This window comes from Tursiops truncatus, chromosome 3, assembly GCF_011762595.2.
Source record: "Tursiops truncatus isolate mTurTru1 chromosome 3, mTurTru1.mat.Y, whole genome shotgun sequence".
NCBI lineage: Eukaryota > Metazoa > Chordata > Mammalia > Artiodactyla > Delphinidae > Tursiops > Tursiops truncatus.
Window position 1 is genome coordinate 117,610,834 of NC_047036.1, and position 25,092 is coordinate 117,635,925.

General features: G+C 41.0%; 2 protein-coding genes across 2 annotated transcripts; both read right to left on the reverse strand.

The window, feature by feature from the left end:
* Positions 1–5,219: 5,219 nt before the first annotated feature.
* Positions 5,220–6,762, reverse strand: LOC117311928 (mitochondrial ornithine transporter 2-like). Its single transcript, XM_033855146.2, has one exon. The coding sequence runs from the start codon at positions 6,625–6,627 to the stop codon at positions 5,722–5,724; it is 906 nt and encodes a 301-aa protein (XP_033711037.1). The 5' UTR covers positions 6,628–6,762; the 3' UTR covers positions 5,220–5,721.
* A 4,583-nt stretch (positions 6,763–11,345) lies between these two features.
* LOC117311633 (transcription initiation factor TFIID subunit 7) lies at positions 11,346–13,991 on the reverse strand. The gene has a single exon (XM_033853288.2). The coding sequence runs from the start codon at positions 12,925–12,927 to the stop codon at positions 11,878–11,880; it is 1,050 nt and encodes a 349-aa protein (XP_033709179.1). The 5' UTR covers positions 12,928–13,991; the 3' UTR covers positions 11,346–11,877.
* Between the last annotated feature and the right edge of the window lie 11,101 nt (positions 13,992–25,092).

The window sequence follows — 25,092 nt, forward strand, 5'->3', positions numbered from 1 at the left end:
CGCACTAACAGACCAGAATCAATCTGGAGGAAAAACTCTTGGATATAGTGCAAGGCTCTTATCGACGTGGTTCAGCTTTGACTCCAGACGGCAAAGAGAAGTGGAGAGGCAAGCATAAAAATAGAAGCAGAGAATTAAAAATAAAAAGCAGTGTGTGCTAAAATCCTTAATGCATTACAAAAGACAGTAATGGCTCTGCGGCCAACCTCCGGGCTCAGAACCCAAGACTTATCCTGCTGCACGGCCTCTTCATGACCAAGTGGGCACCTGAGTCCAAGTAGATTCCCATGTCTGGTGCTAAGGAGACAGAGAAGGCTTTTTGTGGACAAAACCTCCAAGAACCTAGATCGGGAACTCAGAGCACGGGTTGAAGGGTCTGCCATTCATCGAAAGGCAGAAAGGAGTCTTTGCTCCGAATGGACAAAAGAACCATTTGTAAGTCAATGTGCAAAGAAATTAAGTGGGAGGATGCCCCGATTAAAGTCTGCTGGTTATTGAGGAGGACCCAGTGAAACTACGTTAAGCTGGAGTAGAAATTCTCACTATATAGACAATTATCTGGCTTCCCTGTAACAGAAATAATACTCTTTCTGAGTACAATTTTTCCCCCCACAGAATGTGCAGAATTGTTAACAGACATCAATTTTCTACAAAACTACTTACCCAGCTGTGAAATTTTTTGTCTCAAGGTGCAGACTAAAGCCAGTAATACCAAATTTTCTGAAGTGGTTTTGAAAAAGCCATTATATCTGTGGCAATGAACAGAGCATCAGAACAGATGATACTCCACCAACCTTGAAGAGATAGGGACACAGGATGATCCTAGTCCGCCTTTTAAACATCATTTACACCATTCACAAGGAGCCTGTATTTAAAAGTGCTGGCATTTGGAGGGCACTGAAAACACGGTGGACCATGGAGCTCAAAGGGCAGACCACAGACTTAGATGATAGTTCCAACACTGAAATAATTTACTTTCTAAAAAGGCTCTCAGAGAAGATTCCTGGGCCATTCCGCATGAATTTGGAGAGATCAGAGAGACCAGAGAGTCACAGACTTTGAAACAGGAATTTCAAATTTCAAAGGGTGCTTACGTTGGAAACGTAGGCTCCAAACAGAAGGTACTTTCTGGCTTGAGCAAAAAATCTCCTGTGACTGTTTTATGCACACAACAACTTCCTGATAATAATATCACCCCTTCTTAGAGATATGGGCCAGAAGAAGAGAACCTACTTTCCTTCCAAGTTCAACACCTTGGGGACATTCTCTTGTTTAATTCAAGAAAATGATCAAGTTTGATACTCCACTGCCAGATATGGTCCTTCTGAGATATTACATATACTTAACTGCTGTAGCTTGGTATTAGTATCCCATGAAAGCTGGAACAGAGAATGAATTTCTAGCTACAGTATCACTATAGCATTGCAAGATACATACCATCTGGTCCTGACAGTAGACCAAAGGGTATAATAAGATTTTTCAAAGTTGAGGGATAAGAAGGAGTTCCCTGGCAGTCCAGTGGTAGGACTCGGTGCTTTCACTGCCATGGCCTGGGTTCAATCCCTGGTCGGGAACTAAGATCCTGCAAGTTTTGCACCATGGCCAAAAAAAAAAAAAAAAAAAAAATTGAGGGATAGCAGAGAAAACTCTAATTTTAAAAGATACACGCAAGTTCATAGTAGCACTATTTATGATAGCCAAGACATGGAAGCAACCTAAATGCCCATCAACAGATGAATGGATAAAGAAGATGTGGTATATATATATATATATATATACATATATATATATATATACATACACACACACACAATGGAATATTATGCAGCCATAAAAAGAATGAAATAATGCCTTTTGCAGCAACATGGATGGACTTAAGAGTTTACCATATTAAGTGAAGTAAGTCAGACAGAAAAAGACAAATATATGATATCACTTATTTGTGGAATCTAAAAAGATGATACAAATGAACTTATTTACAAAACAGAAATAGAGTCAAAGACTTATGGCTACCAAAGGGGAATGGGGGAGGGAGGGATAAATTAGGAGTTTGGGATTAACATATACACACTAGTATATATAAAATCGGTAAACAACAAGGATATATATATATATATATATATACACACACACACACACACATATGTATGACTGAATCACTTTGCTGTACACTGGAAACTAACACAACATTGTAAACTAACTATACTTCAATAAGAAATAATTTTTAAAACGTTGAGGGATAAATTATACTATGTGGAAGTAAAGTTTAAAATAAGGCTACGCATCAGAAATATGGATTTGACCAACTTAAATCTTAGAAATAAATACCATCTCACCTCAAAATAAATAAATAAATAAATAAATAGTAACCTGTGAGGTGATGGACATTAACTAACCTTATTGTAATAATCATTTCATAATAAACATATATATAAAATCATAACATTGTACACCCTAAACATGCACAATGTTATTTGTCAATTATATCTCAATAAAGCTGGGGAAGAAAAAAGAAAGAAATACCATGAAACTAATTTAAAGACTACAAAGAAACCACAATATAAAAACAAAAACACAGTTAAGGAAAAGATTTTACACACACACATCATTGATTTTACATACACACACACACACATATACACACATAATTTGGATTGTATTTTTTTGTTCTAAATTATATTCTAGAATATTGCTCTTCTGACTGAAAACAAACATCTAGACCATCAGATCCCTGAGAACAGAAACCAGACCATTAATATCTGAATACCCAGAGCTCAATACAGTATACTGTAAATGGTGTGAATTCAAAAATATTTTTATTTAGGTAAATAATTTAATGATAGAACACTCAAATTTCTTTAAACACAATATTTCAAGTTACTATATTTTTGTCTGAGTACAGATCTGAAGTGGTACAAATTGTCTAAATATTGAACCATGAATTAAGCAAAAAGGGTGGAAAACAATTCTTCTGACTTAGGTTTCAATTCCTTACTCCCACTCTTGCTTGCCTCAAATGATTTCTATTGAAGATATTTAGGTAAACCTTTAATGGACAACGTGTGAAAAGGTCCGTTGACTATAGGGCTAATTGAGACAAGCTCATGGGTACTGAGCAGGGGGCCTTCGGACTTTGAAAGGTCCACTTCCTGCAGAAGCCATTCCTGTTCCCTTTTCTACTTTAATCCAGACCTGCTTGAATGAAGCCCCATTAAGTAGCTACTGACCACTTACGTACGTAATATATAACTTAAATGTATAAATAACTTAGAAGTAAAGTAGAAAAATGGTTTTCTTTTAAAGAAAAAGCAAATGGAAGACCAGCCACCGCTCTGGAGCACACCAGGCATGACACTGAGCATCCCCTCCCCAAATGTCTGCCCCAGCCCCCATTTGTCAACATCCATCACCTTGACCCTCTTGCCTCTGGCAATATGGCTAGACTTACCTCAGAGGTTTCACAGATAGAAGAAAGCTGAAGGAAACTGGGGATTCCATACCAGGTGTACATTCCACCAGCAGTGATTGACACACATGCCACGTGCGATCATTAACACTGGGAGCCTGCCTGTTTTCAGCTTTACAGGCTGCTTAAGAACACTTCTTATTGAGAGAGACTCTGCTGGTCTTGGATCATCATGGAATGATGAGGCTTACTTTAGTAAGAATGACCCTCTTACATTATAGGGCGAAAGAACACATGCACAAGTGTGTAGGGATCAGACGAACTATGTTTTTTTGTTTTTGGTTTTTGTCAGTGCCTATATATATACATATGGTATAGTTTAATAAAGTTGCTTTTCTTATGTTTCATTGCTTTGTAAAATCACATCATATATACAGTCATCAATAAAACTCACAGATGGACAGTACAAAATTTAGAAGTTTCCAACACTGTAAAAAAATGACAAGGAGTTATTAGCCCTCAGGTAAACTTCAGGATGGGTCAGCCCTAACATTAATCACTGTGGACTGCAAGCACTAAGCTCTGTCTAGTTCTATTTGAGAGGAGAGGACTTCATCCACTGGTACCGTCACCTGATCACCATCAGGGCACAAAAAGTTCTCATGGCTTTGGCACTCTCTGTTCCCTGGAAGGGTTTCTGACTGGTGGAGGCAGAGAGGACAGTGAACGATCCAAAAGGAATCAACAACCCCTAAATGGGCCAATTGTACATCCTGGAATCCTACCCAGGCCAGGACCCGAGACTGGAAGCCAAGAACTGTTGTCAACTACATGGGTCTTCATCCAAGCACAGAAGCACAGCCCCATCCTTCACCCCTTCCTCAGTCTAAAGTAGAGCAGAGGGGAAGCTCTTTGGGAGAAGAGAGGAAGGAAATTTGGTACAAAGGCCAGGCTACTTCCCAGAGGCCTAATGCTCTAGGCCACACCTAACTAAGAGTGTGGAATATGATCCCACTTTGAAGATGAATAGCACTATTTTAAGCGTAGAACATCTCGGGAAAATCCAGGATGCCTACTCTGAAACTTTAACTCGAGGCTGTGGAAGACACATCAGTATGCAGGTATATTCTCCTCTTAAAAATCTAAGATGACAGAGACCACCCTGGTGGTCCAGTGACTAAGGCTCCACGCTCCCAGTGCAGGCAGCCCAGGTTGGATCCCTGGGCAGGGAACTAGATCCCGCATGCCACGACTAAAAAAACATTCTGCATGTTGCAACTAAAGATCCTGCATGCCGCAACTAAGACCCGGTGCAGCCAAATAAATGAATAAATATTAAACAAAAAATCTAGATGAGAAAAAATATGAAATCTTGCCATTTGCGACAACATGGAGGGACCTTGAGGGTATTATGCTAAGTGAAGTAAGTCAGACAGAGAAAGATAAATACTATAGGATTTCACTCATATCTGGAATATGAAAAACTATAATAAACAAACAAAACCCCTAATAAATGAACAAACCAAAACCAAATAAAACAAACATGTCATTACAGACAACAGAGTAGTGGTTATCAGAGCGGGTAGGTAAACGAGGGAGACAAAGTGGATAAAGGGGATCAACTGTATGGTGATAGATGAAAAATAAATATTTGGTGGTGAGCACATTGTAGGGTATACAGATGTAGAAATATAATGCCATAAATCAAGATTACTTCAATAAAAAATAAAATAAATCATTGTAAATGAAAAAATGTAGATGGATATTTTCGTTTTCAAGCACCAAACACTTTTTAAAAACTTTAATTGGCTAATATAGTGCACATGTTAAGCAGACTTTTAAAGAGACCCTACATCTTGAGTGGGTTAAGTAATCATTTATAACCATCTTGAAACATGTTTAACTCGGTTTTTCTAGTGACATGAGATTAAACATGGAAACCAAACTGTGTTTCACTCACAACATATAAGCAAACAAACTGCATGTACATGTGTAGATTTATGCAAAAGCCCGGTGATACAACTATGTTTAGCTTTTCAGATTAGGTACATATGGCCACCCACTCGCCCTGTATTACCTCACCAAACACAAGAGCAGCAACTTTTCTATTTCAATACAATTATGGGCAGAAATTATATGATATAAAATAGAGGTTCTTCCATAAAGGTTAAGATTTAGCATATAAGCAGGGAAGACAAAAGCAAAGTTCCCATGAAGTCAAAAATAATACCACACTGGTCCAGTGCTCCATGAAACTCTGAGTTAAATTATAGTCCTCAAAGGCGTGTACTTGGATCCAGATTCACCAAGACACTTCAGTATGCTTCAAACTGGCTCATCATCATCTTCCTGCTGTATTCATAAGCCAAAAATAGTGCCGCATTGGCAGGGAACGCTCGAATCAAAGTAGCTTTCAGACCAGAATATAAAGCTGCTACTCCTTCCTTTTTCACAACACTTAAAAGAGTTCTGATAAGTCCTGCCTGTTTTCCAAACATGGAAAGAACCTGAATTCTGGATTTGATACAATCCACTGGGTATATGACAAGCCAAAGGCAAATTCCAGCAATTCCACCGCTTAACATCAAGGGGACAGGGCCTAGTTCATCTTTTGATCCATCCGAGGCAAAAAACGATCGGCTCAGTTCATAGCCACCGAAGAAGAAGAAATAGCCTGGTACTACTTGAAACAGAGTGCTCGTGAGTCCGTGGTAGAAGCCCAAGGGGCCATCCTTTCTAAGGATACTCTTCACGACGGACCAAACTGTATTATGGCTTTTTGCTATCCTCCCTGACATCTCCAGTTCGTGCATGGTCTGCAGCCGGCACTTCACCAGCTCAGTGGGGCACAGGGCCAGCGCGCCAAACGCAGAGGCGACGGAACCAGCGGCCGCAGTCTGCAGATCATTCAGCTTCGCCCGCTTGTCCAATCCAACCACTTTCCTCACGAACTGTTGGCAGAAGCCGTAGCACAAGAAGAGGACTGAGTTCTCGGCGACGTAGGCCATCAGCGCGGGGCCAGTCCCTTTGTAGAAGCCCCGCAAACCCACCTGGGAGTATGTCTTCAGGCCACAGTCGACGAGGCCCTTGTACAGGCCAGGGAACGTCTGCATCTTCACTTTCAGTGTGTCGAAGGGCTGCCCGGTCAGGACGCATGCTGTGCCCCCAAGGGCCCCCGCGGTGAGGTCGATGGCGGCTTGGATGGCAGGATTGGATTTCATGTTCGCCCACTCTTCTGCTGGTCTCCGAGGAAGGGAACTCTCTGGAGCTTAGGAGGCCGTCCCGTGTCCAGCCGCCTGCTCTTGGTTCTCTCTCCGGCGCGGGAGAAGCCGCTTAACCCCAGACTAGGCCGCGGGCCGCCCTCCCCACGCACTGAAATAACCCCCGGCCCGCGGGCCCGCGCGCGCCTGTCCTGGCGCCCTGCGGCCGCCGCGTCTGGGCCCTAAACCCGTCAGCCCCCCTCCCGCTCGCTCCGCGCCGCCCGTTAGTCCCAGCGCCCGCGGGCCCCGGGGCAGACTAGAGAAACACTTCTAATGAATCTCAATACAGCAGTAGAAAGCTGTCCGATAAATTCCTGCGATTACGGCCAGAAACTCTAGGCGCTGCTGCGGCGGAGGAAGACTTGCCTTCCTGTTCGGCCAGAGACCCCCACCTCCCGGCAAAACAAAATGGGAGGTGCTTGATCGCGCCTCGGTTCAAAGGGTCAATCTACAGAGACAAAGGTTTAAAATAGGGAAAACGAACAAACACTTTGCGGGGTTTACCTGACAATCGGTGGCTCCTTCGGATCAGAAAACCCTTAATCGTCTCCGGAGAGGAATGGCGGCTCCACAAAGGTGCCGGCCGCCGCGCCTCTCCAGGTGTAGCTCTTTGCCCGCCGGGGGCGACGCCGGGGGAGGCCTGAGGCGGGCAGAAACCCTGTTTCGCGGTAACATCGCCGAGGATACTGGCCTGAAGCCCTGTGAGCTGGTGGGACTCAGGACCCTCGTTATTTCTAGAGGTAAGTCAAGGCCGTGTACAATTGCATTGGAAAACATTTATATACAGCTAAAAAACTTGATATAAAAGACCTGTGTGGCTCCAGCGCTCTGTGCGTGCTAAGTCTCGGGGTTCTTGCTGAGGAGCCATGCAGCTTTATGCAGCAGCAGTTCTGGATATAACTGACTACAGGCCTAGTAGGCAAGATGCAGTTTGGGGCATCAGTGAGGGTACCGCTGTCAGGACACACTTTTCCTCCCATATGCTTATAATCCCAGCGTTGGAACGAATTCTCTTAAAGTTTACATTTTAAGCCCTAGGCGGTATTTTACTTTGGGGGTAAAAACAAAATGGTGGAGGGGGCAGAAAGTATGCTAAAAGGATTCTTTCATTTAGAAAGCTTTCCTTGTCTGATTCTTTGGGTATCAGTTAATATTTAAAAGTGAGGCACCTAAAAGCAGATTGTGCGTGGATACTGTTTGTCAACAGGTAGACTTCATTGTAGTAAGTAGTGACTTGGCCTTTTCTTTGGAGAGTGCCCAAATGTATCTGGATTTCTTTTCTCTGGTACCATATGGTTTCTTCAGAGAATAATCTTCCAGTCTTGACTGTGTGTGTGTCTGTGTGTGTTTGCGGGGCAGGGGGGGTGCGGGTGGTGTTTACCTTGGGTACTGATTTAATGACACCAAGTGGGAGAAGAGGGTTGACACCCTGCAGTCAGAAAACAGACTTTCACACAATTCCCTTGTTCAATGCTATGGACCCCCAGCCTCCATCTGTGCCTTCTTTGGCTCAATTTACCCAGAAAATAAACTTTCTGTCTGTGGCATGGGGAAGGAAAAGTCATCTGGCTTGAGTGAGATAGGGCTCCTGGACATCCAACAGCTCTGAGCACAGATTTTATCTTATTTTTTTTGTCTGTGCCACATGGCATGCAGGATCTTAGTTCCCAGACCAGGGATGGAATCTGTGCCCCCTGCGGTGGAAGCCCAGAGTCCTAACCACTGGAATGTCAGGGAAGTCCCTGAACACAGACATTAATGAATCCTGTTTCTAGCCTCACACCTTCCCTCTTCCTTGGAAACTGCCTGCAAAAACTGAGCCTCAGTGTCTATATCAAGTGGGTGGGTTTGTTTCTCCTTGGTATACCTCCTTACAGACATTTAGCATGTAACTTTCTGTGATCTATGAATTTATCATTTCTTCATCTGCTTTGGCCTTCTGAAAACATTGACATCTCTCATCCACTGTTGCCTCATCTCCTATTTTCCTTGCCCTTGGGGGGTGACTATATTAGCAGGCTGTTTGACAGAGAAAAGAGATTCATGAGAACAATGTGCCATTTTAAACTAGAAAAAAAATTTTTTTAATTTTTAAAATTTCGTATCACATTTGATGGTTTTTTAAAAATTAATTTTATTTATATATTTATTTATTTTTGGTTGCATTGGGTCTTTGTTGCTGTGCTCAGGCTTTCTCTAGTTGCCGCGAGCGGGGGCTACTCTTTGTTGCAGTGCACAGGCTTCTCATTGCGCTGGCTTCTGTTGTTGCAGAGCATGGGCTCTAGATGCACGGGCTTCAGTAGTTGTGGCATGCAGGCTCAGTAGTTGTGGCTCACGGGCTCTAGAGAACAGGCTCAGTAGTTGTGGCACATGGGCTTAGTTGCTCCACAACATGTGGTATCTTCCCAGCCCAGGGCTCAAACCTGTGTCCCCTGCATTGGTAGGTGGATTAACCACTGCACCACCAGGGAAGTCCCTCACATTTGAGGGTTTTTAAAACCTGTTTTGGTTTTTTAAAACTGTCCACTAATTACCTATGGTTCATTGTTTATTTTTTAAAAGCACATACTGTTTTTACAAACACAAGAGATGCAGGATACTACAATAAATTATCAACTGCTTTTGCATTAAATTCATATATCTATATGTTTTGGAGAAACCAAGTTAGTAATCAGTGCCAGGGATCATGAGGGCATTAATAGGGAAATCGTCTGTAATTTCATTGAATTATCAGACATAGCTGTGCAATAATACACAGATCTCAAGTTCCATGAAATATATTTAAACAGCTGGACTTGGAGCACATGTACTCCCACGCATACATGGAAAACAATGGCAAAGGAACTTCCAAATTCTCAGTGAAGATGCACACCCACATCACATGTACCCTAGCAATCAGATTGAGTAGCCAGATAGGATTACCAGAGAAAGTAAGGTTTGAGCTGAGGGCTGAGTAACAAAAAGCTAGCCATGAGACTATCTGGAGACCTGTTCCAGGAAAAGGGAAATATAAGTGTAATATAAGTAGAGCTCTGTAGTGTGAAAGAGCTGGGCGTTTGAAATACAGAAAGAAGGCCAATATATCTGCTGTGTGGTGAGCAGTCTTCCTAGTCTGTGTTTTCACACAATTCTTACCAGGTAATAAAAGTTTAAGCAGAGTTGAAGACAGTCCTTCAGAGGCATGATTGGTCACAATTTGTCCAAATTTTTTGTCTCAAACATTTGATCTACAAATTCAAAACGTCAGGCTTTATGACATTTAGATGTGAACATAAAGATCCCATTTACCTAATCTATAGAAATAATGCAAAACAGAGACCACACTGACATGCTTATTGCAGCATTCTGTGTAACAGCAAATTTAAAATGAACAACCTAAGTGATCGGCAATAGGGGAGTGAATAAAATTAAGAATTTGTAAAATTTCTGCATTGCTTAAAATTTTCAGTGAGTTTTTTCTTATATTTTAAAACACTAATTTAAAAAATTCAACTTCCACTCAGGAACTCAGAAATATTGAAAAGCGTAGCCCACCTATACATCACACTCATCAGGCAAGGGAGCTGTGAGAAAAGTGAGTCTTTTTTGGTAACTCTGGATTTACATGAAGGGAAATGGATCCCAATCTTCTTCAGTTAAGTTTTTCTCTTTTGAAGTTTACATAACAGATAATTACTCTTCATTATGGAGGTTTTAGTATTTATGCAAAACCAAGCCATAAATGAATCAAATAAAAACCAAAGCTACAGTAGTAAACTGACTCAGTTTGCTTATGCTGCGGATGTATTTGAAGCAAACTTTGTTTCTGCTGTAATTTATAAACTTTTAGAAAGATTCTTTAATTTGAAATCAGTCAACCCCATTTAAAGCAGCTGTTTCTTTATACACTTTTATACCATTTCAATCAGGCTTTAATTCAAATTTTTAATCCCTGTATGTTCAGACCCTACTAAATAGGCAATAAATAGTTTGCTTTTATTCTATGAATTGTTCTAAGTCCTTATATGTATCAACTCAATAGCCAACAACTCAAGGGCCCTGAGGTAGGTAGTATTATCACTTCCGTTTTAGAGATGAGGAAACTGAAACCAACAGATTAATTTACTTGCCCAAGATCAATATCAACTAGGTCACTGAAATAGAATACAAACACAGGCACCGCATCTCCTGACCTTGTGATTTTAATCTCTACTCTTCTTTAGTAAGTTTACAGTGACTAACAAGGCAAAGTACGGAATCTCAGTGAATTTACAGCCTAGTGAGGACATGAGCAACAGGTAACTTAGACTTTGGTATGACAGATGCGTAATAGTATTTATCCCAATAGACTATTAAAGAGAAAGAGTAGTAATTAAACTCCTTGAAAAAAATGTAAATAAGCTCAGGATTGAAAATAGTGAGAGAATGTGGTGAGATCAGGCTGAAAGAAAAGAATTTAGGATAGTTTAGGAATGTTCTTTATCTCCTGACCTCCAAATGGAGCAGGTGGATTGGAAACATAATGCAAAGATGACATTTCCCCATTTCTTTGCCTCTGCTGTTCCTCTTTTTCTTAAATTCTAACATAACTGCTTCTTTTCCTACAAAACAGAATCCAATTGGTTAGTCCATTAAACCCCATTAAGAAACCACTTCAGAAGAGGATCTGATACCCACTACCCCTAAAAGAGCAAGACACATTATAAGATGAAAATTACTTGCTTTTATTTATTGTGAAAACAACTTTATGAAATGATTTGCAATGCAAAACGTGGAAAACTGCTTTGAATAACTGGGACAATAGCTACAGCATGGGAAAATATATGTAAACAAACTTCACTGCCACCAAACTAGACTCTACTAATTTATCTCAGATGGCATCACAGAGTAGCAATGGCAGCTTCTGGTAAACGGAGAAACAGCAGCAAAGTCCTGCAGTGAAGCTGTGGTTAATTACTAAACTGAACTGTTCACTAATCCTACAACTTCCCTGCATTTATCTGTCTATACATTCCTACTTACTACAGGACAAACACCCACCAAAGTGGTTCCAAAAGACAAATGAGATAGAAATTCACAGTTATATTTGTCTACAAGACAAATCCAATAGAAGGCAGTGGAGGAAACTGGGAACTACTGCAAAGTTTTACTCTCTAGTCCAGGTGATGAAAACAAAGTTTTTCTTTCAAGGCTGACCACTGTCAGGAATGAAATTAAGTATCAAAAGTCTCCTCACTTCTCTAGGAGTGATTCTAGCTCTTCTTGCAAAGAGCTGAGCTGCTCCTTTTCTCGGTCTTCCTTTTGTTTCAGTTCATCCAGCACAGCCTGAAATCTGTTCTTGAGAGCCAGGTTTTCCACTTTCAGGATGAGATCCTCCTGTCGCTTTGCCCTGTCCTGGGTCTCTTGGAGCTTGCCTTTCATGTTATCAATCTGTTTCTGAATTCCCATAACCAGCTGATTAGTTCCCTCGTCTTCTTGGTGGTGTTCATCTGACTCATTTAGCTTGTCCTGTAGCTGCCTTTCCAGATCTTCCTCAGTGTCAATGATGTTTATGTCTTCTTCATCTTGATGCTGTGTCTCATCTTCATCTTCGCTGCTGCTGCTAAGGTCATTGAATATCTCCCGAAGCTCATCATGTTCTAATGAGTCACGGCCCTGCCTGTGGCCAGACATTCCTGGGGAAGAGATATCAAGGCCTTGGTTTTCTGCTTCTTTTGTTTCATCTTCAGCAATTATTTCCCAACGGGTACTGACAGCTTCAGCATCTGTGCTCAGCAACCGCTTTACTTCTTTTTCCACATCTGGAGACTCAATATACTTCTTCTTTGCTGTCTTACGGAACCTTCTCTTTCTGACATTTTTTAGAGGCAGAGTAATTCCATGGTTCCATACAAACTTTTTCTCTTTGTCCTTATCCTTTTTCTTGCTTGCTTTGGGATCAGCAGTGGCAACTGGTTCCTCAACAGGAGGATAGAGATCACCGTCAACTGTAGCAACAAGCATCTGAGAGATATCAGCTGTCTTGTAAAAGGTTTTTTTATCAATGGTTTTCAAACTTTCCATAACACATGGCAGATCTACCAATTTTGACGCCAATGGGACCCGGTCCACTCTGACAATTCCATGACGCCCATCAGGGTGTAACTCAATTGTCAGTCTGTCCTTCAGGTTGACATGACCAGACTGTACCGCCCGCCTCACGGTAGAGGCATACTCCAGAGGTAGGCGTAAGATAAACTGGCTCTCTAGTTCGTGAGGAGCATCATCTTTGCTCTTACTCATCTTTATTTCTTTGTGACTCACTTTTTCTCTAATAACCACTTGTTGCACTAAAAAATTTCAGCTATTTCAACAGAAAGACCAGTTCTTTATAAATTGAAGTCTTTAATTACAAAGAGTTCTAGGTAGAACAGCAACAAAGCGTCTATTCTGAATTAAGCCCCAAATCTTTGTAAATATGCTGTAACAATACCAGTCGTTAGGGACGCATTGCCTTACTCAGGTCCATTTAAATCTATGAGCTGTAATGCCACGTTCCAACCTCTAGATGCCGCTGCAGGACAACGCAGGGAAAGCAAATGGCGGCTCCCACGGAATGATTTTCGGCACAGAACGTAAGGCTCAGCAGATACTCCCAATCCACAAACTCTCCAGGAACAAAGATACGCAAAAAGCGGGGCGTAGTGAGCTGTCTTCGCCTCGGGTACTTACAATCCAGTGACGATTATAAGTCCAGTTTCTCCGGACAGGCGCGAGCGGAAAAGGAAGCCACTCAGAGCAAGGTGGCCGGGAGCCGAGCGTCTCCTTCCGAATTCCTTTGTTCTTCCCGGCACCTGGCAAAGCGATCCGCTGATTATCGGTGAAATGGCGGAGGACGGGCAACGCGAAATCTCGCCAAAAACCGCAGCTCCAAACGCCAGATTCTGCAACTCCGCAGCTCAGCGGGCCTCCGTCCGTTAACGGCCGACCTAGCCGAGAAAAGACAGCTACGTCACCACACGGGACGGGAAGCTGCTGTGAGTCGCAACACGCCTCGGGCGGAAGTGCGGGCTGCCCCAGCGCGCGCAGGCGCAACGCCCGATTACGCGCTCCGGCGTGTCTTGTCGTCTCGCGAGAACTTGGCCTTAACGGGATAAAGACTATGTTTTAAAGACCTGTTGATTTAGGGTTTCCCTGGTGGCGTAGTGGTTGGGAGTCCGCCTGCCGATGCAGACCCGCGGGTTCGTGCCCCAATCCGGGAGGATCCTGCGTGCCGCGGAGCGGTTGGGCCCCTGAACCGTGGCCGCTGGGCCTGCGCGTCTGGAGCCTGTGCTCCGCAACGGGAGAGGCCACAGCACTGAGAGGCCTGCGTAACGCAAAAAAAAAAAAAAAAAAAAAAAAAAAGCTGTTGGTTTTTAAAAGTAACGGTTCTAAGAAGGACATAGATTCTCCCGCCCGCCTCCGCTAAGCCAGGGCTTTTACCGGATGTCTGTGGGGCCGGATACCTCCTAGGCTTCCGCGTGATTGCCGGAGATAGGGCGTCCGTGCGGAAATGGTGTTTGTTTCTTGAAACATCTCGGCATCTCCACAGGCTATATTCAATCTGGAGCCGATAAAAGAACTCTGTAACTAACCATACCGTGGATTTTAAAGTATCCAAGTCAGTGGAGTGAGGACGTGAAGCCCACTATAACTCTAAGTCTGTGTTTGTTGATTATGAAGATGGCCGTAGGGGGCCCGTGACTCGGTCTTTTTCTGTTTTGAAGACCCCCTGAGGGAACAAGGGTGATTCCTCTTTTTTCTTTTTCTTTTCTTTTTTTATACAGCAATTTCTTATTAGTCATCCATTTTGTACATATTAGTGTATACATGTCAATCCCAATCTCCCAGTTCATCCCCGCCCTCCCCTCCCCTGCCACTTCCCCCACTTGGTGTCCATACGTTTGTTGTCTGCATCTGTGTCTCAATTTCTGCCCTGCAAACCGGTTCATCTGTACCATTTTTCTAGGTTCCACATATATGCGTTAATATACGATATTTGTTTTTCTCTTTCTGACTTCACTCTGTGTGAGTCTCTAGATCCATCCACGTCTCTATAGGTGACCCAATTTCGTTCCTTTTTATGGCTGAGTAGTGATTCCTCTTTTTAATGTGTTTGACGTAAATATAAATGTAAACAGAGAAGGTAGTGTTCTTCTGGAGGCCCATGTTCATTTAGGACAGTTGGCTGAAAGACGAATAGTCTGATTAAAGTAGAATATAATGGAAGTATTACTTCCTTCTACTCATTTGCCAGTAATTTTTAAATTAGTTTGGAATTTTAAAAAATCCACCTCTACTGTTTGGATAACTTTTCTGCTTGCCTCTTCTTTAGGTGGTCAAGTATTCTTCAACATGTATTTATAGTACTTCAGTCTAACTGTGTAACAGTTTCCACTTATTCCTCTTCATTTCCATTTATTTATTAATAGGATCAATTTGGTAGACTATCGAGGTCACTAAAATTTCAATTTCTATTCTCTAATATATCAACACCTGCATCTAAGTTTTAGAGAATTCACTTAAAATGTGATTAACATTTAGAAAATTCACTTTATTTCTTTATGTACTTATTGTCTCCCTCACCTAAGATTGGAAGCTCCATGATAATCAGGAGTCTAATATCATGTTCATCCGGTCCCAGTGCCTAGTATCAAAACGTGGGAGATAAAAAATATTTGCTAATTGAATGAAACAATTGATCCATCCAGAAAGAATATAAATACAATCTAAATCCTATAGTAATTTGTCAGAAAATACATTCTGTGTCACCTTAAAATGAGATAGAGCCACTTTATATATACATTTCCTCTCCAGTCACGGACGGTGCCAATTGTTATGAGGCCAGAAGTTTGCAAATAGCGTGTGTGAATGTGACCCCTTTTGTTTCGTAGACTGTGCTACTGTGTGTCATGGGGTGGAATTTAAATGGTTTGGTACCAGTCTGGTTTTTTATGTTAAGTTTGAAGGAAAATTATGCTCTTCTACATAACTGTACTTTAGTTCTTTGTTCTGTAATGTGTTGAAGAACGTTAGCTGATGTATATGTAATTTCCAAGATGATCTATTTCCTCTTTTTGAAGAAGTTTTTCCAATGTGCTTGTCCCTTAATTGTACCTGATTTTACTTCATAGATATGAGTTTAGCATGCTAGCCTTTGCATAATGCTTTATTTAACCCTATAAAATGTGAGGCCGTGCTTATACATGAAAATAATCCAAATATTGCTTTGCATTTTAATTGCCTATGAGTTTTATGATGCTCATATATCTTTGTCACAAAAAATAACTTGAGATAAATTCTGGGCAATTCAGATTTGCCAAAATTGTCGTGTATTTTAGTTATTAAACCTTGAAATGGAAGGTTGTCAGAGATAATTAAAAGGATCAACTGAAGTTTCCCCTAAAGTATCTACCTCCTTCAATCCTGAAACATATTTTCTGTTTTTGAGTTTAATACATTTTCTGAATGCTGTTTTTTGAGGGGTAGTTACATTGATCTTAAAGCTAAGGGCCCTGCCACATCACCATTACCTTAATGTCTATTGATTAATCCAGTTGTTGTTCTTGTTGTTGTTGTTTTGACTGGGTAACTGAATTTTATTTATTTATTTTATTTTTGGCTGCATTGGGTCTCTGTTGCTGCACGTGGGCTTTCTCTAGTTGGAGCGAGCTGGGGCTACTCTTCGTTGCATTGCGTGAGCTTCTCATTGCGGTGGCTTCTCTTGCTGCAGAGCACGGGCTCTAGGTGCGCGGGCTTCAGTAGTTGCAGCACGCAGGCTCAGTAGTTGTGGCTCACGGGCTTAGTTGCTCCGCAGCATGTGGGATCTTCCCGGAGCAGGGCTCGAACCCATTTCTCGTGCATTGGCAGGCAGATTCTTAACCACTACACTGCCAGGCAAGTCCCAAGGAACTGAATTTTTAATTTTGTTTAATTTCTTTAACACCTTTATTGGAGTATAATTGCTTTACAATGGTGTGTTAGTTTCTGCTTTATAACAAAGTTAATCACCTATACATATACATATATCCCCGTATCTCCTCCCTCTTGCGTCTCCCTCCCACCCGCCCTATCCCACCCCTCCAGGTGGTCACAAACCACCGAGCTGATCTCCCTGTGCTATGTGGCTGCTTCCTACTATCTATTTTACATTTGGTAGTGTATATATGTCCATGCCACTCTCTCACTTCGTCCCAGCTTACCCTTACCCCTCCCCGTGTCCTCAAGTCCATTCTCTATGTCTGCGTTTTTATTCCTGTCTTACCCCTAGGTTCTTCATGACATTTTTTTTCCTTAAATTCCATATATATGTGTTAGCATATGGTATTTTTTTTTTCTTTCTGACTTACTTCACTCTGTATGACAGATTCTAGGTCCATCCAACTCAGTACAAATAACTCAATTTCGTTTCTTTTTATGGCTGAGTAATATTCTATTGTATATAGGTGCCACATCTTCTTTATCCATTCATCTGTCGATGGACACTTAGGCTGCTTCCATGTCCTGGCTATTATAAATAGAGCTGCAATGAACATTGTGGTACATGACTCTTTGAATTATGGTTTTCTCAGGCTTATTCCCAGTAGTGGGATTGCTGGGCTCTATGGTATTTCTATTTTTAGCTTTTTAAGGAACCTCCACACTGTTCTCCGTAGTGGCTGTATCAATTTACATTCCCACCAACAGTGCAAGAGTGTTCCCTTTTCTCCACATGCTCTCCAGCATTTATTATTTGTAGATTTTTTGATGGTGGCCATGCTGACTGGTGTGAGGTGATAACCTCATTGTAGTTTTGATTTGCATTTCTCTAATGATGTGTGATGTTGAGCATCCTTTCATGTGGTGGTGGCAATCTGTATATCTTCTTTGGAGAAATGTCTGTTTACGTCTTCTGCCTATTTTTGGATTGGGTTGTTTGTTTTTTTGATATTGAGCTGCATGAGCTGCTTGTAAATTTTGGAGATTAATCCTTTGTCAGTTGCTTCATTTGCATATATTTTCTCCCATTCTGAGGGTTGTCTTTTCATGTTGTTTATGGTTTCCTTTGTTGTGTAAAAGCTTTTAAGTTTCATTAGGTCCCATTTGTTTATTTTTGTTTTTATTTCCATTTCTCTAAGAGGTGTGTCAAAAAGGATCTTGCTGTGATTTATGTCATAGAGAGTTCTGCCTATGTTTTCCTCTAAGAGTTTGATAGTGTCTGGCCTTACATTTAGGTCTTTAATCCATTTTGAGTTTATTTTTCTGTATGGTGTTAGGGAGTGTTCTAATTTCATTCTTTTACATGTGGCTGTCCAGTTTTCCCAGCACCATTTATTGAGGAGGCTGTCTTTTCTCTATTGTATATTCTTGCGTCCTTTATCAAAAATAAGGTGACCGTATGTGCGTGGGTTTATCTCTGGGCTTTCTATCCTGTTCCATTGATCTATATTTCTGTTTTTGTCCCAGTACCATACTGTCTTGATTACTGTAGCTTTGTAGTATAGTCTGGAGTCTGGGCGCCTGATTCCTCCAGCTCCGTTTTTCTTTCTCAAGATTGCTTTGGCTATTCGGGGTCTTTTTTGTTTCCATGCAAATTGTGAAATTTTTTGTTCTACTTCTGTGAAAACTGCCATTGGTAGCTTGATAGGGATTGCACTGAATCTGTAGATTACTTTGGGTAGTATAGTCATTTTCACAATGTTGATTCTTCCTGTCCAAGAACGTGGTATCCCTCTCCATCTGTTTGTATCACCTTTAATTTCTTTCATCAGTGTCTTATAGTTTTCTGCATATAGGTCTCTTGTCTCCTTAGGTTTATTCCTAGGTATTTTATTATTTTTGTTGCAGTGGTAAATGGGAGTGTTTCCTTAATTTCTCTTTCAGATTTCTCATCATTAGTGTATAGGAATGCAAGAGATTTCTGTGCATTAACTTTGTATCCTGCTACTTTACCAAGTTCATTGATTAGCTCTAGTAGTTTTCTAGTAGCATCTTTAGTATTCTCTATGCATAGTATCATGTCATCTGCAAACAGTGACAGCTTTACTTCTTCTTTTCTTATTTGGATTCCTTTTATTTGTTTTTTTTTCTCTGATTGCTGTGGCTAAAACTTCCAAAACTATGTTGAATAATAGTGGTGAGCGTGGATAACCTTGTCTTGTTCCTGATCTTAGTGGAAATGGTTTCAGTTTTTCACCATTGAGAACGATTTTGGCTGTGGGTTTGTCATATATAGCCTTTATTATGTTGAGGTAAGTTCCCTCTATACCTACTTTCTGGAGGGTTTTTATCATAAATCGGTGTTGAATTTTGTCAAATGTTGTTTTTTTAAATCAAATCCACTTGACATATAGAAACACTCTAAGTTGATAAAAAGAATTACACTCCTGTGGTTGTTCCATAAAATATCTGTGATACTGGTGAACCAAAGATTTGGGGGGGAGCAATAAATTCCCCAGTGTGGTAATAAGCCTGACAGGGCTTCCTACCTATGATAAAGGAGTATCACAATCGGGCTAATGCTGTATGATTGAAAATTCTCTTTAATAAACTTTCAAGTTCCTTATACTGTGGAGGTTAAAAAAAATGTGAGTGATGGAAGAAGCCTTGTTTATATTTTGGAGATTGAACATTATAGGAGTGAGGAAATAGCAAATACCCCCCAAAATACACTTATATACTGTTCCAGCATTATATAATCAGTAAAAAGCAAGTTAACTAAATTGTAGCAGTCTCTTGTATCAAATAGGATGCTTTCGATAGAAAAAAAGACCAGCCTAATTTACACTGGTTTAAACAGTAAGAAAATGTGTTATCTCAAAAACCAGGTAGTCTAGAGCAGCTCTGTCCAATAGAAATATAATGTGAGTCACAGGTGAAAGTCACATATGTATGTTAAATTATCTAGTAGCCACATTAAAATGCCAAAAGGAAACACGTGAAACTACTTTCAATGACATTTTATTTAACCTAATTACCAAAATATTGCTCAACATATAATCAATGTATAAAATATTAACAATATTTTACATTCTTATTTTGTACTGAATCCTCAAAATCAAGTGTTTATTTTACACTTACAGTACATCTCAGTTTGGACTAGCCACACTTCAAGTGCCCAGTGGCCACATGTGGCAGGTGATTACTCTGTCGGACAGTGCAGTTCTAGAAGTATGGCTGCCTCTAGGCAGGATCGAATTATGGTCTGGCACAAATTGTTTAACTCTTGCTAATTTTGGATAATGAACATTTATTTACACTTTATTATTCTTTCAGCTTTACTCTCACCTCCTTGTAAATTTCCAAAGTCTGTGGTCATAAGAAACCTGCCAGCAGTAACTGGGGAACTTCCTTCCTTGTCCATGGTAAGTTCAGAGAGTGGCTCTTCCCAACCACAATCTGTCTTTCAATTTGATTGGACCAACTTAGACTATATACCTATCCCTGGCTCAATAATAGTCACCAGTGGAATACCCTAAGCCTGTGATTTTCAAAATGGTGGGGAGAAGGAGACATTTGGTGATGTCGAGAGACATTTTGATTGTTGCACCTGTGGGATCTCCTGGCCTCTCATGAGTGCTGCTAAATATCCTATAATGCACAGAACATCTCCCCCCAACAAAGTTATCTGACTCAAAGTAGTACCAGGGTTGAGAAACCTTGCCCTAAGCTTATTTTTAAATTATTAATTGTTTTAAGCCACATTTCTAACTAAACATGGGCAAGAGGAATGAGATCACCAATATTGGTTTAGACCTATCAGAACCTACTACAGCTATGAATGGGTTCAGCTGCCCCTTAGGTGCACAGAGGGTGGACCTCTAAACTAAAAATGAAGTGTTAGAAGAGAGGAAAGAGCATGGGCAACTGTCATAATTTATTTGGGCTGCTGTGTCAAAATATCATAAACTGAGTGCCTTATAAGCACCTGAAATTTATTTCTCAGATCTGGAAGCTGAGAAGTCTGAGATAAAAGTACTGGCAGCTTTGGTGTCTGGTGAGGGTAGGCTTCCTGGTTCATAGGTGGCAGTCTTTTTTGCTGTAACCTCACATGGTGGAAGGGTGGAGGAGCTCTCTGCAGCCTATTTTACAGGGGCACTAATGCCATTCATGTGCACTCCAACCTCATGACCTAATCACCTCCCCAAAGCCCTGCCTCTAAATACCATCACATTGATTAGGTTTCAACATGTGAAATTTGGGGTGTTGGGGGGGCACAAATATTCAGTCTATAGAGGTAACCAGTGGTATCCATGAAAGAGCTGATTATTGGGAGGATTATAGTAGTATATATGTAATTCAAAAAAAGATACAAATGCCCAATAAGCACATGAGAAGATGCTCAACATTACTAATCATTAGGGAAATGCAAATAAAAACAACAGTGAGATACCACCTCACACCCATTAGGATGACTGCTATTAAAAAAACAGGAGGGGCTTCCGTGGTGGGGCAGTGGTTAGGAGTCCACCTGCCGATGTAGGGGACGCGGGTTCGTGCCCCGGTCCGGGAGGATCACACATGCTGCGGAGCGGCTGGGCCCGTGAGGCATGGCCGCTGAGTCTGCGCGTCCGGAGCCTGTGTTCCGCAACAGGAGAGGCCACAACAGTGAGAGGCCCGCGTACCGCAAAAAAAAAAAAAAAAACCAAAAAACAGGAAATAATAAATATTGGCAAAGATGTGGAATAATGAAATCCTTGTGCACTGTTGGTGGGAATATAAAATGGTACAGCCACTGTGGAAAACAGTCAGTGGTTCCTCAAAAAATTAAAAATTGAATTACTATATGATCCATCAGTTCCAATTCTGTGTGTATACCCTAAAGAATTGAAAGCAGGGTCTCTACGAGATGTTTATACACCCTTGTTCATACCAGCATTATTCACAATAGCTAAAAGTTAGATGCACCCCAGGTGTCCATCAACCAATGAATGCATAAGCAAAATATGGTATGTGTACATACAATGGAATATTATTCAGCTTTGAAAAGGAAGGAAATTCTTTTTTAAAATTGAAGTATAATTGACTTACAACACTATGTTAGTTCCAGTTGCACAGCACAGTCATTCGATATTTCTGTACATTACAAAATAATCACCCCCACTGTAAGTGTAGTTGCAATTTGTCACCATACAAACTTACTACAATTTTATTGACTATATTGTACTCCCCATGCTGTACATTTCATCCCTGTGACTCATTTATTTTGTAAATGGAAGTTTGTACCTCTTAATACTCCTTGCCTGTTTCACTCATCCCCTCACCCCTCTCCCTTCTGACAGCCACCTGTTTGTTCTTTGTATCTGTGAATCTGTTTCTGTTTTGTTATGTTTATTTGTTTTGCTTTTTCGGATTCCACATATAAGTGAAATCATGTGGTATTTGCCTTTTTCTGTTTGACTTACTTCACTTAACATTATACCCTCTAGGTCCATCCATGTTGTTGCAAGTAGCAAGATTTTGTTCTTTTTTATGGCTTTGTATATGTACCACATCTTATTTATCCATTCATTTATTGATGGGCACTTAGGTTGCTTCCATATCTTGGCTATTGTAAATGGTGCTGCAGTGAACATAGGGGTGATTACATCTTTCTGAATTAGTATTTTCGTTTTTTTCAGAACATACCCGGAAGTGGAATTGCTGGATCATGTGGTAGTTCTATTTTTAATTTTTTGAGGAACTTCCATATTCTTTTAAAAAGGAAGGAAAATCTGATATATGCTGCAACATGGATGAACCTTGAGGATATTATGCTATGTAAAATAAGCCAGTCACACACACACGCAAAAGACAAATACCATATGATTCCACTTATATGAAGTATTTAGAATAGTCAAAATCATAGACAGAGCAAGTAGAATGGTGTTTGCCAGGGGCTGGAGAGGAGGGAGAATGAGGAGTTACCATTTAATGGGTATAGGTTTCAGCTTTATAAGATAAAACGAGTTCTGGAGATGGATGATTGTGATGGTTGCATGACATTATGAATGTATTTAATACTACTGAACTGTACACTTAAAATGGTTAAGTTGGTAAATTTTATGTTATGTGTAAAATTGTAATTAAATAATGCGATTACTGATACTTGAAAATTTTTGTCAGTATTTTCTACCTTTTATATTGCAAGTTTCTTTTATATTGTAGAATATACAGTGAGAATTTCCTTTTCTCATGTAAAATTCTTTTTACAGTGGGTAATTTCTTGAGTAAAAAATGTTTAATAAAAAGAAGCTTCAAGTGTTCTTCAAAGGGAAATGTCAAGAGGGAAATTGTGTAAGAATTTTTATTTTAAGCTGATGTGAATTTTAATAAATTAAAACGTTTGATTTAAATTTTGTGGAAAGACCACTTTATTAGTATTTTGTCAAAAAGAAATAGTGACTTGTAGCCTTTATACTGAACCAACTGGTATTGTAAAAATAAGTCCCGGAAATAAAGCAAATACAGTCTCCTGTGAGGACTTTCAGAAATAACATGTGGTAGCTATCCTACTGGACCTCTGGGTGCCGCTGTTGGCCAATCCGTGGCTTAGAGTGAAACAAAGGAACCCACTGGCGGTTCTGACGCAGCGATGTATGCACATTTTTGAGAAACACACCAGGAGCGGACTCTGCACGCCATCTCTCTTGCAATCTGCTCCAAATATCTGGGTCAGGAAGGTCTGAGAGAGCTGCTGCCTTTTCTTTCCAGCGCACCTTGGTAATCCGAGGAGCAACTGTAGCGAGGTGCATTCGGTCCTACGAAGCAGCATCGTGAAGAGAGAGAAGTCTCCCCACAGGGAAGACGCGGGAGTGCAGGAAGCGCTGTTTCCTTTTCTGATGTCTTTGTTCAGCCTAGTGAACTGCGCAGCAGTTACGCTGAGAGATTCCGGAAGAGATAGCCGAGGATTTAAAAGTGGGGAATCTCGCCAAAGATCTACATGTTGGTGACAAGAACCATGGGTGAGTGCTGAGAAGCCTCTCTTTACTGCCAGTAAAGAGAGTAGGAAGGAACAAATGACAGGATAGATCTAGCCAATAGGCCAAAGGAAGTCCCTAGGCCCCTTGAATCTGAAACCTTCACTGGAAATCCTATAAATGTTTTTTATATAAATTATTTATCCTGGATATAAATAACATACGGCTTTGAGCACAGCCATTTTGTTTTGAAAATTCTGGAAAACATCTTAATAGGAGCAAAGTTTACTCCTAAACTGCAGTAGATATGGATGCTGCAAGTAATTCTCTACAAGTTTATCAAATTAATTTCAGTTAACCATCTCCCTCACTGCCCAAAGTAAAAGAGAACACTAGGGCAGTAAATATTCTGGTTATTTATTGGAGAAATCTGGACCAGAGTAGCAGAGCTGCCACCACTTAGTGGTGGGGAGGAGTCTCAGGGCAAGATGCAGGTCTTGGATGCCAAAGCCAGTCCTCCCATGCTGAGCTACAAAGTATACAGCAGAGTCTGCCTGCCAGAGAACCTCCTTGTCTGCATTCTTCAGGTGATCCCTGCTGACCTAGATGACACCCTTAAGGTAGAGTTCTACACTTTCCACATGGTCTCACAGAGCATACACAGTATATTCAATAACGACAGCACCATCTTTGATTTTGAAGAATGACTGTTATATCACAGCTTAGAAGAGAAGACTGGAGACAGTTAAAGACGCTTTTCACAATCCTGGTTGAAACGCAGGTTGAGAACTATGATACAGTGCAGGTGATTTTCAGCTGAGTGTTTAGTCCTATTAGAGATAAGAACTGTGGTTGCTCTAATCAAAACAACAGGACTCAGAGATTTCTTGAAGGGAAAAGTGAAAGATATTGTAGAGAGTAATAAACACATAGCCAAACAATTCACAACAAAGAATTACTATGTAATTCTTTGTAAGCTACCGACAGAAAGGATTCTAAACCGGGAGCAGATTCGGAATCATGGGGTAACGAAGACAAGCTGTCCCTCTCCTCCAGTGTAAGCATTAGCCTGCATATAACCCACATCAACAAAAATGCTCTAATTTTCCAACAGGTCTACTGTATGGTCCAGGAGATTGGGAATGGGAGGCTCACCCAGAGCCTCCATTGCACACTTTAGCACTTCCAACTGAAACTTGGTGCCCTAAGTGCCTCCTATTTTTCCTGACCAGTGACCTGGGTGCTGTTGTCTGACGTGTCAGTGAGTGCAGAGCACAGTGGTGTTCACTGCAGCCTACCTTTGAGCTGACTCTGTGGTCTGGGACCAGTGCTCTGTGTCAGCGTGAGCCTGCCTGTAATGGTGTACTACCACTGCAAAAACTCACAGAAGACGTGCTATGCTGGGAGTTGCACCTGGAAGTCACATGCCTCTTCAATGGGGCATCACACACTGCAGCTCGACTACCTGGTCGCCAAGGTGACTGGGGCGCAACACCTGACTGTCCTATCAGGTGTCCTAATCTGACTCTTCAACCTGAGAATGCACAAGAGC

Excerpts from the sequence above, each read along its gene's own strand:
- LOC117311928 (XM_033855146.2), bottom strand. The coding sequence starts at position 6,627 with ATGAAATCCAATCCTGCCATCCAAGCCGCCATCGACCTCACCGCGGGG.
- LOC117311633 (XM_033853288.2), bottom strand. The coding sequence starts at position 12,927 with ATGAGTAAGAGCAAAGATGATGCTCCTCACGAACTAGAGAGCCAGTTT.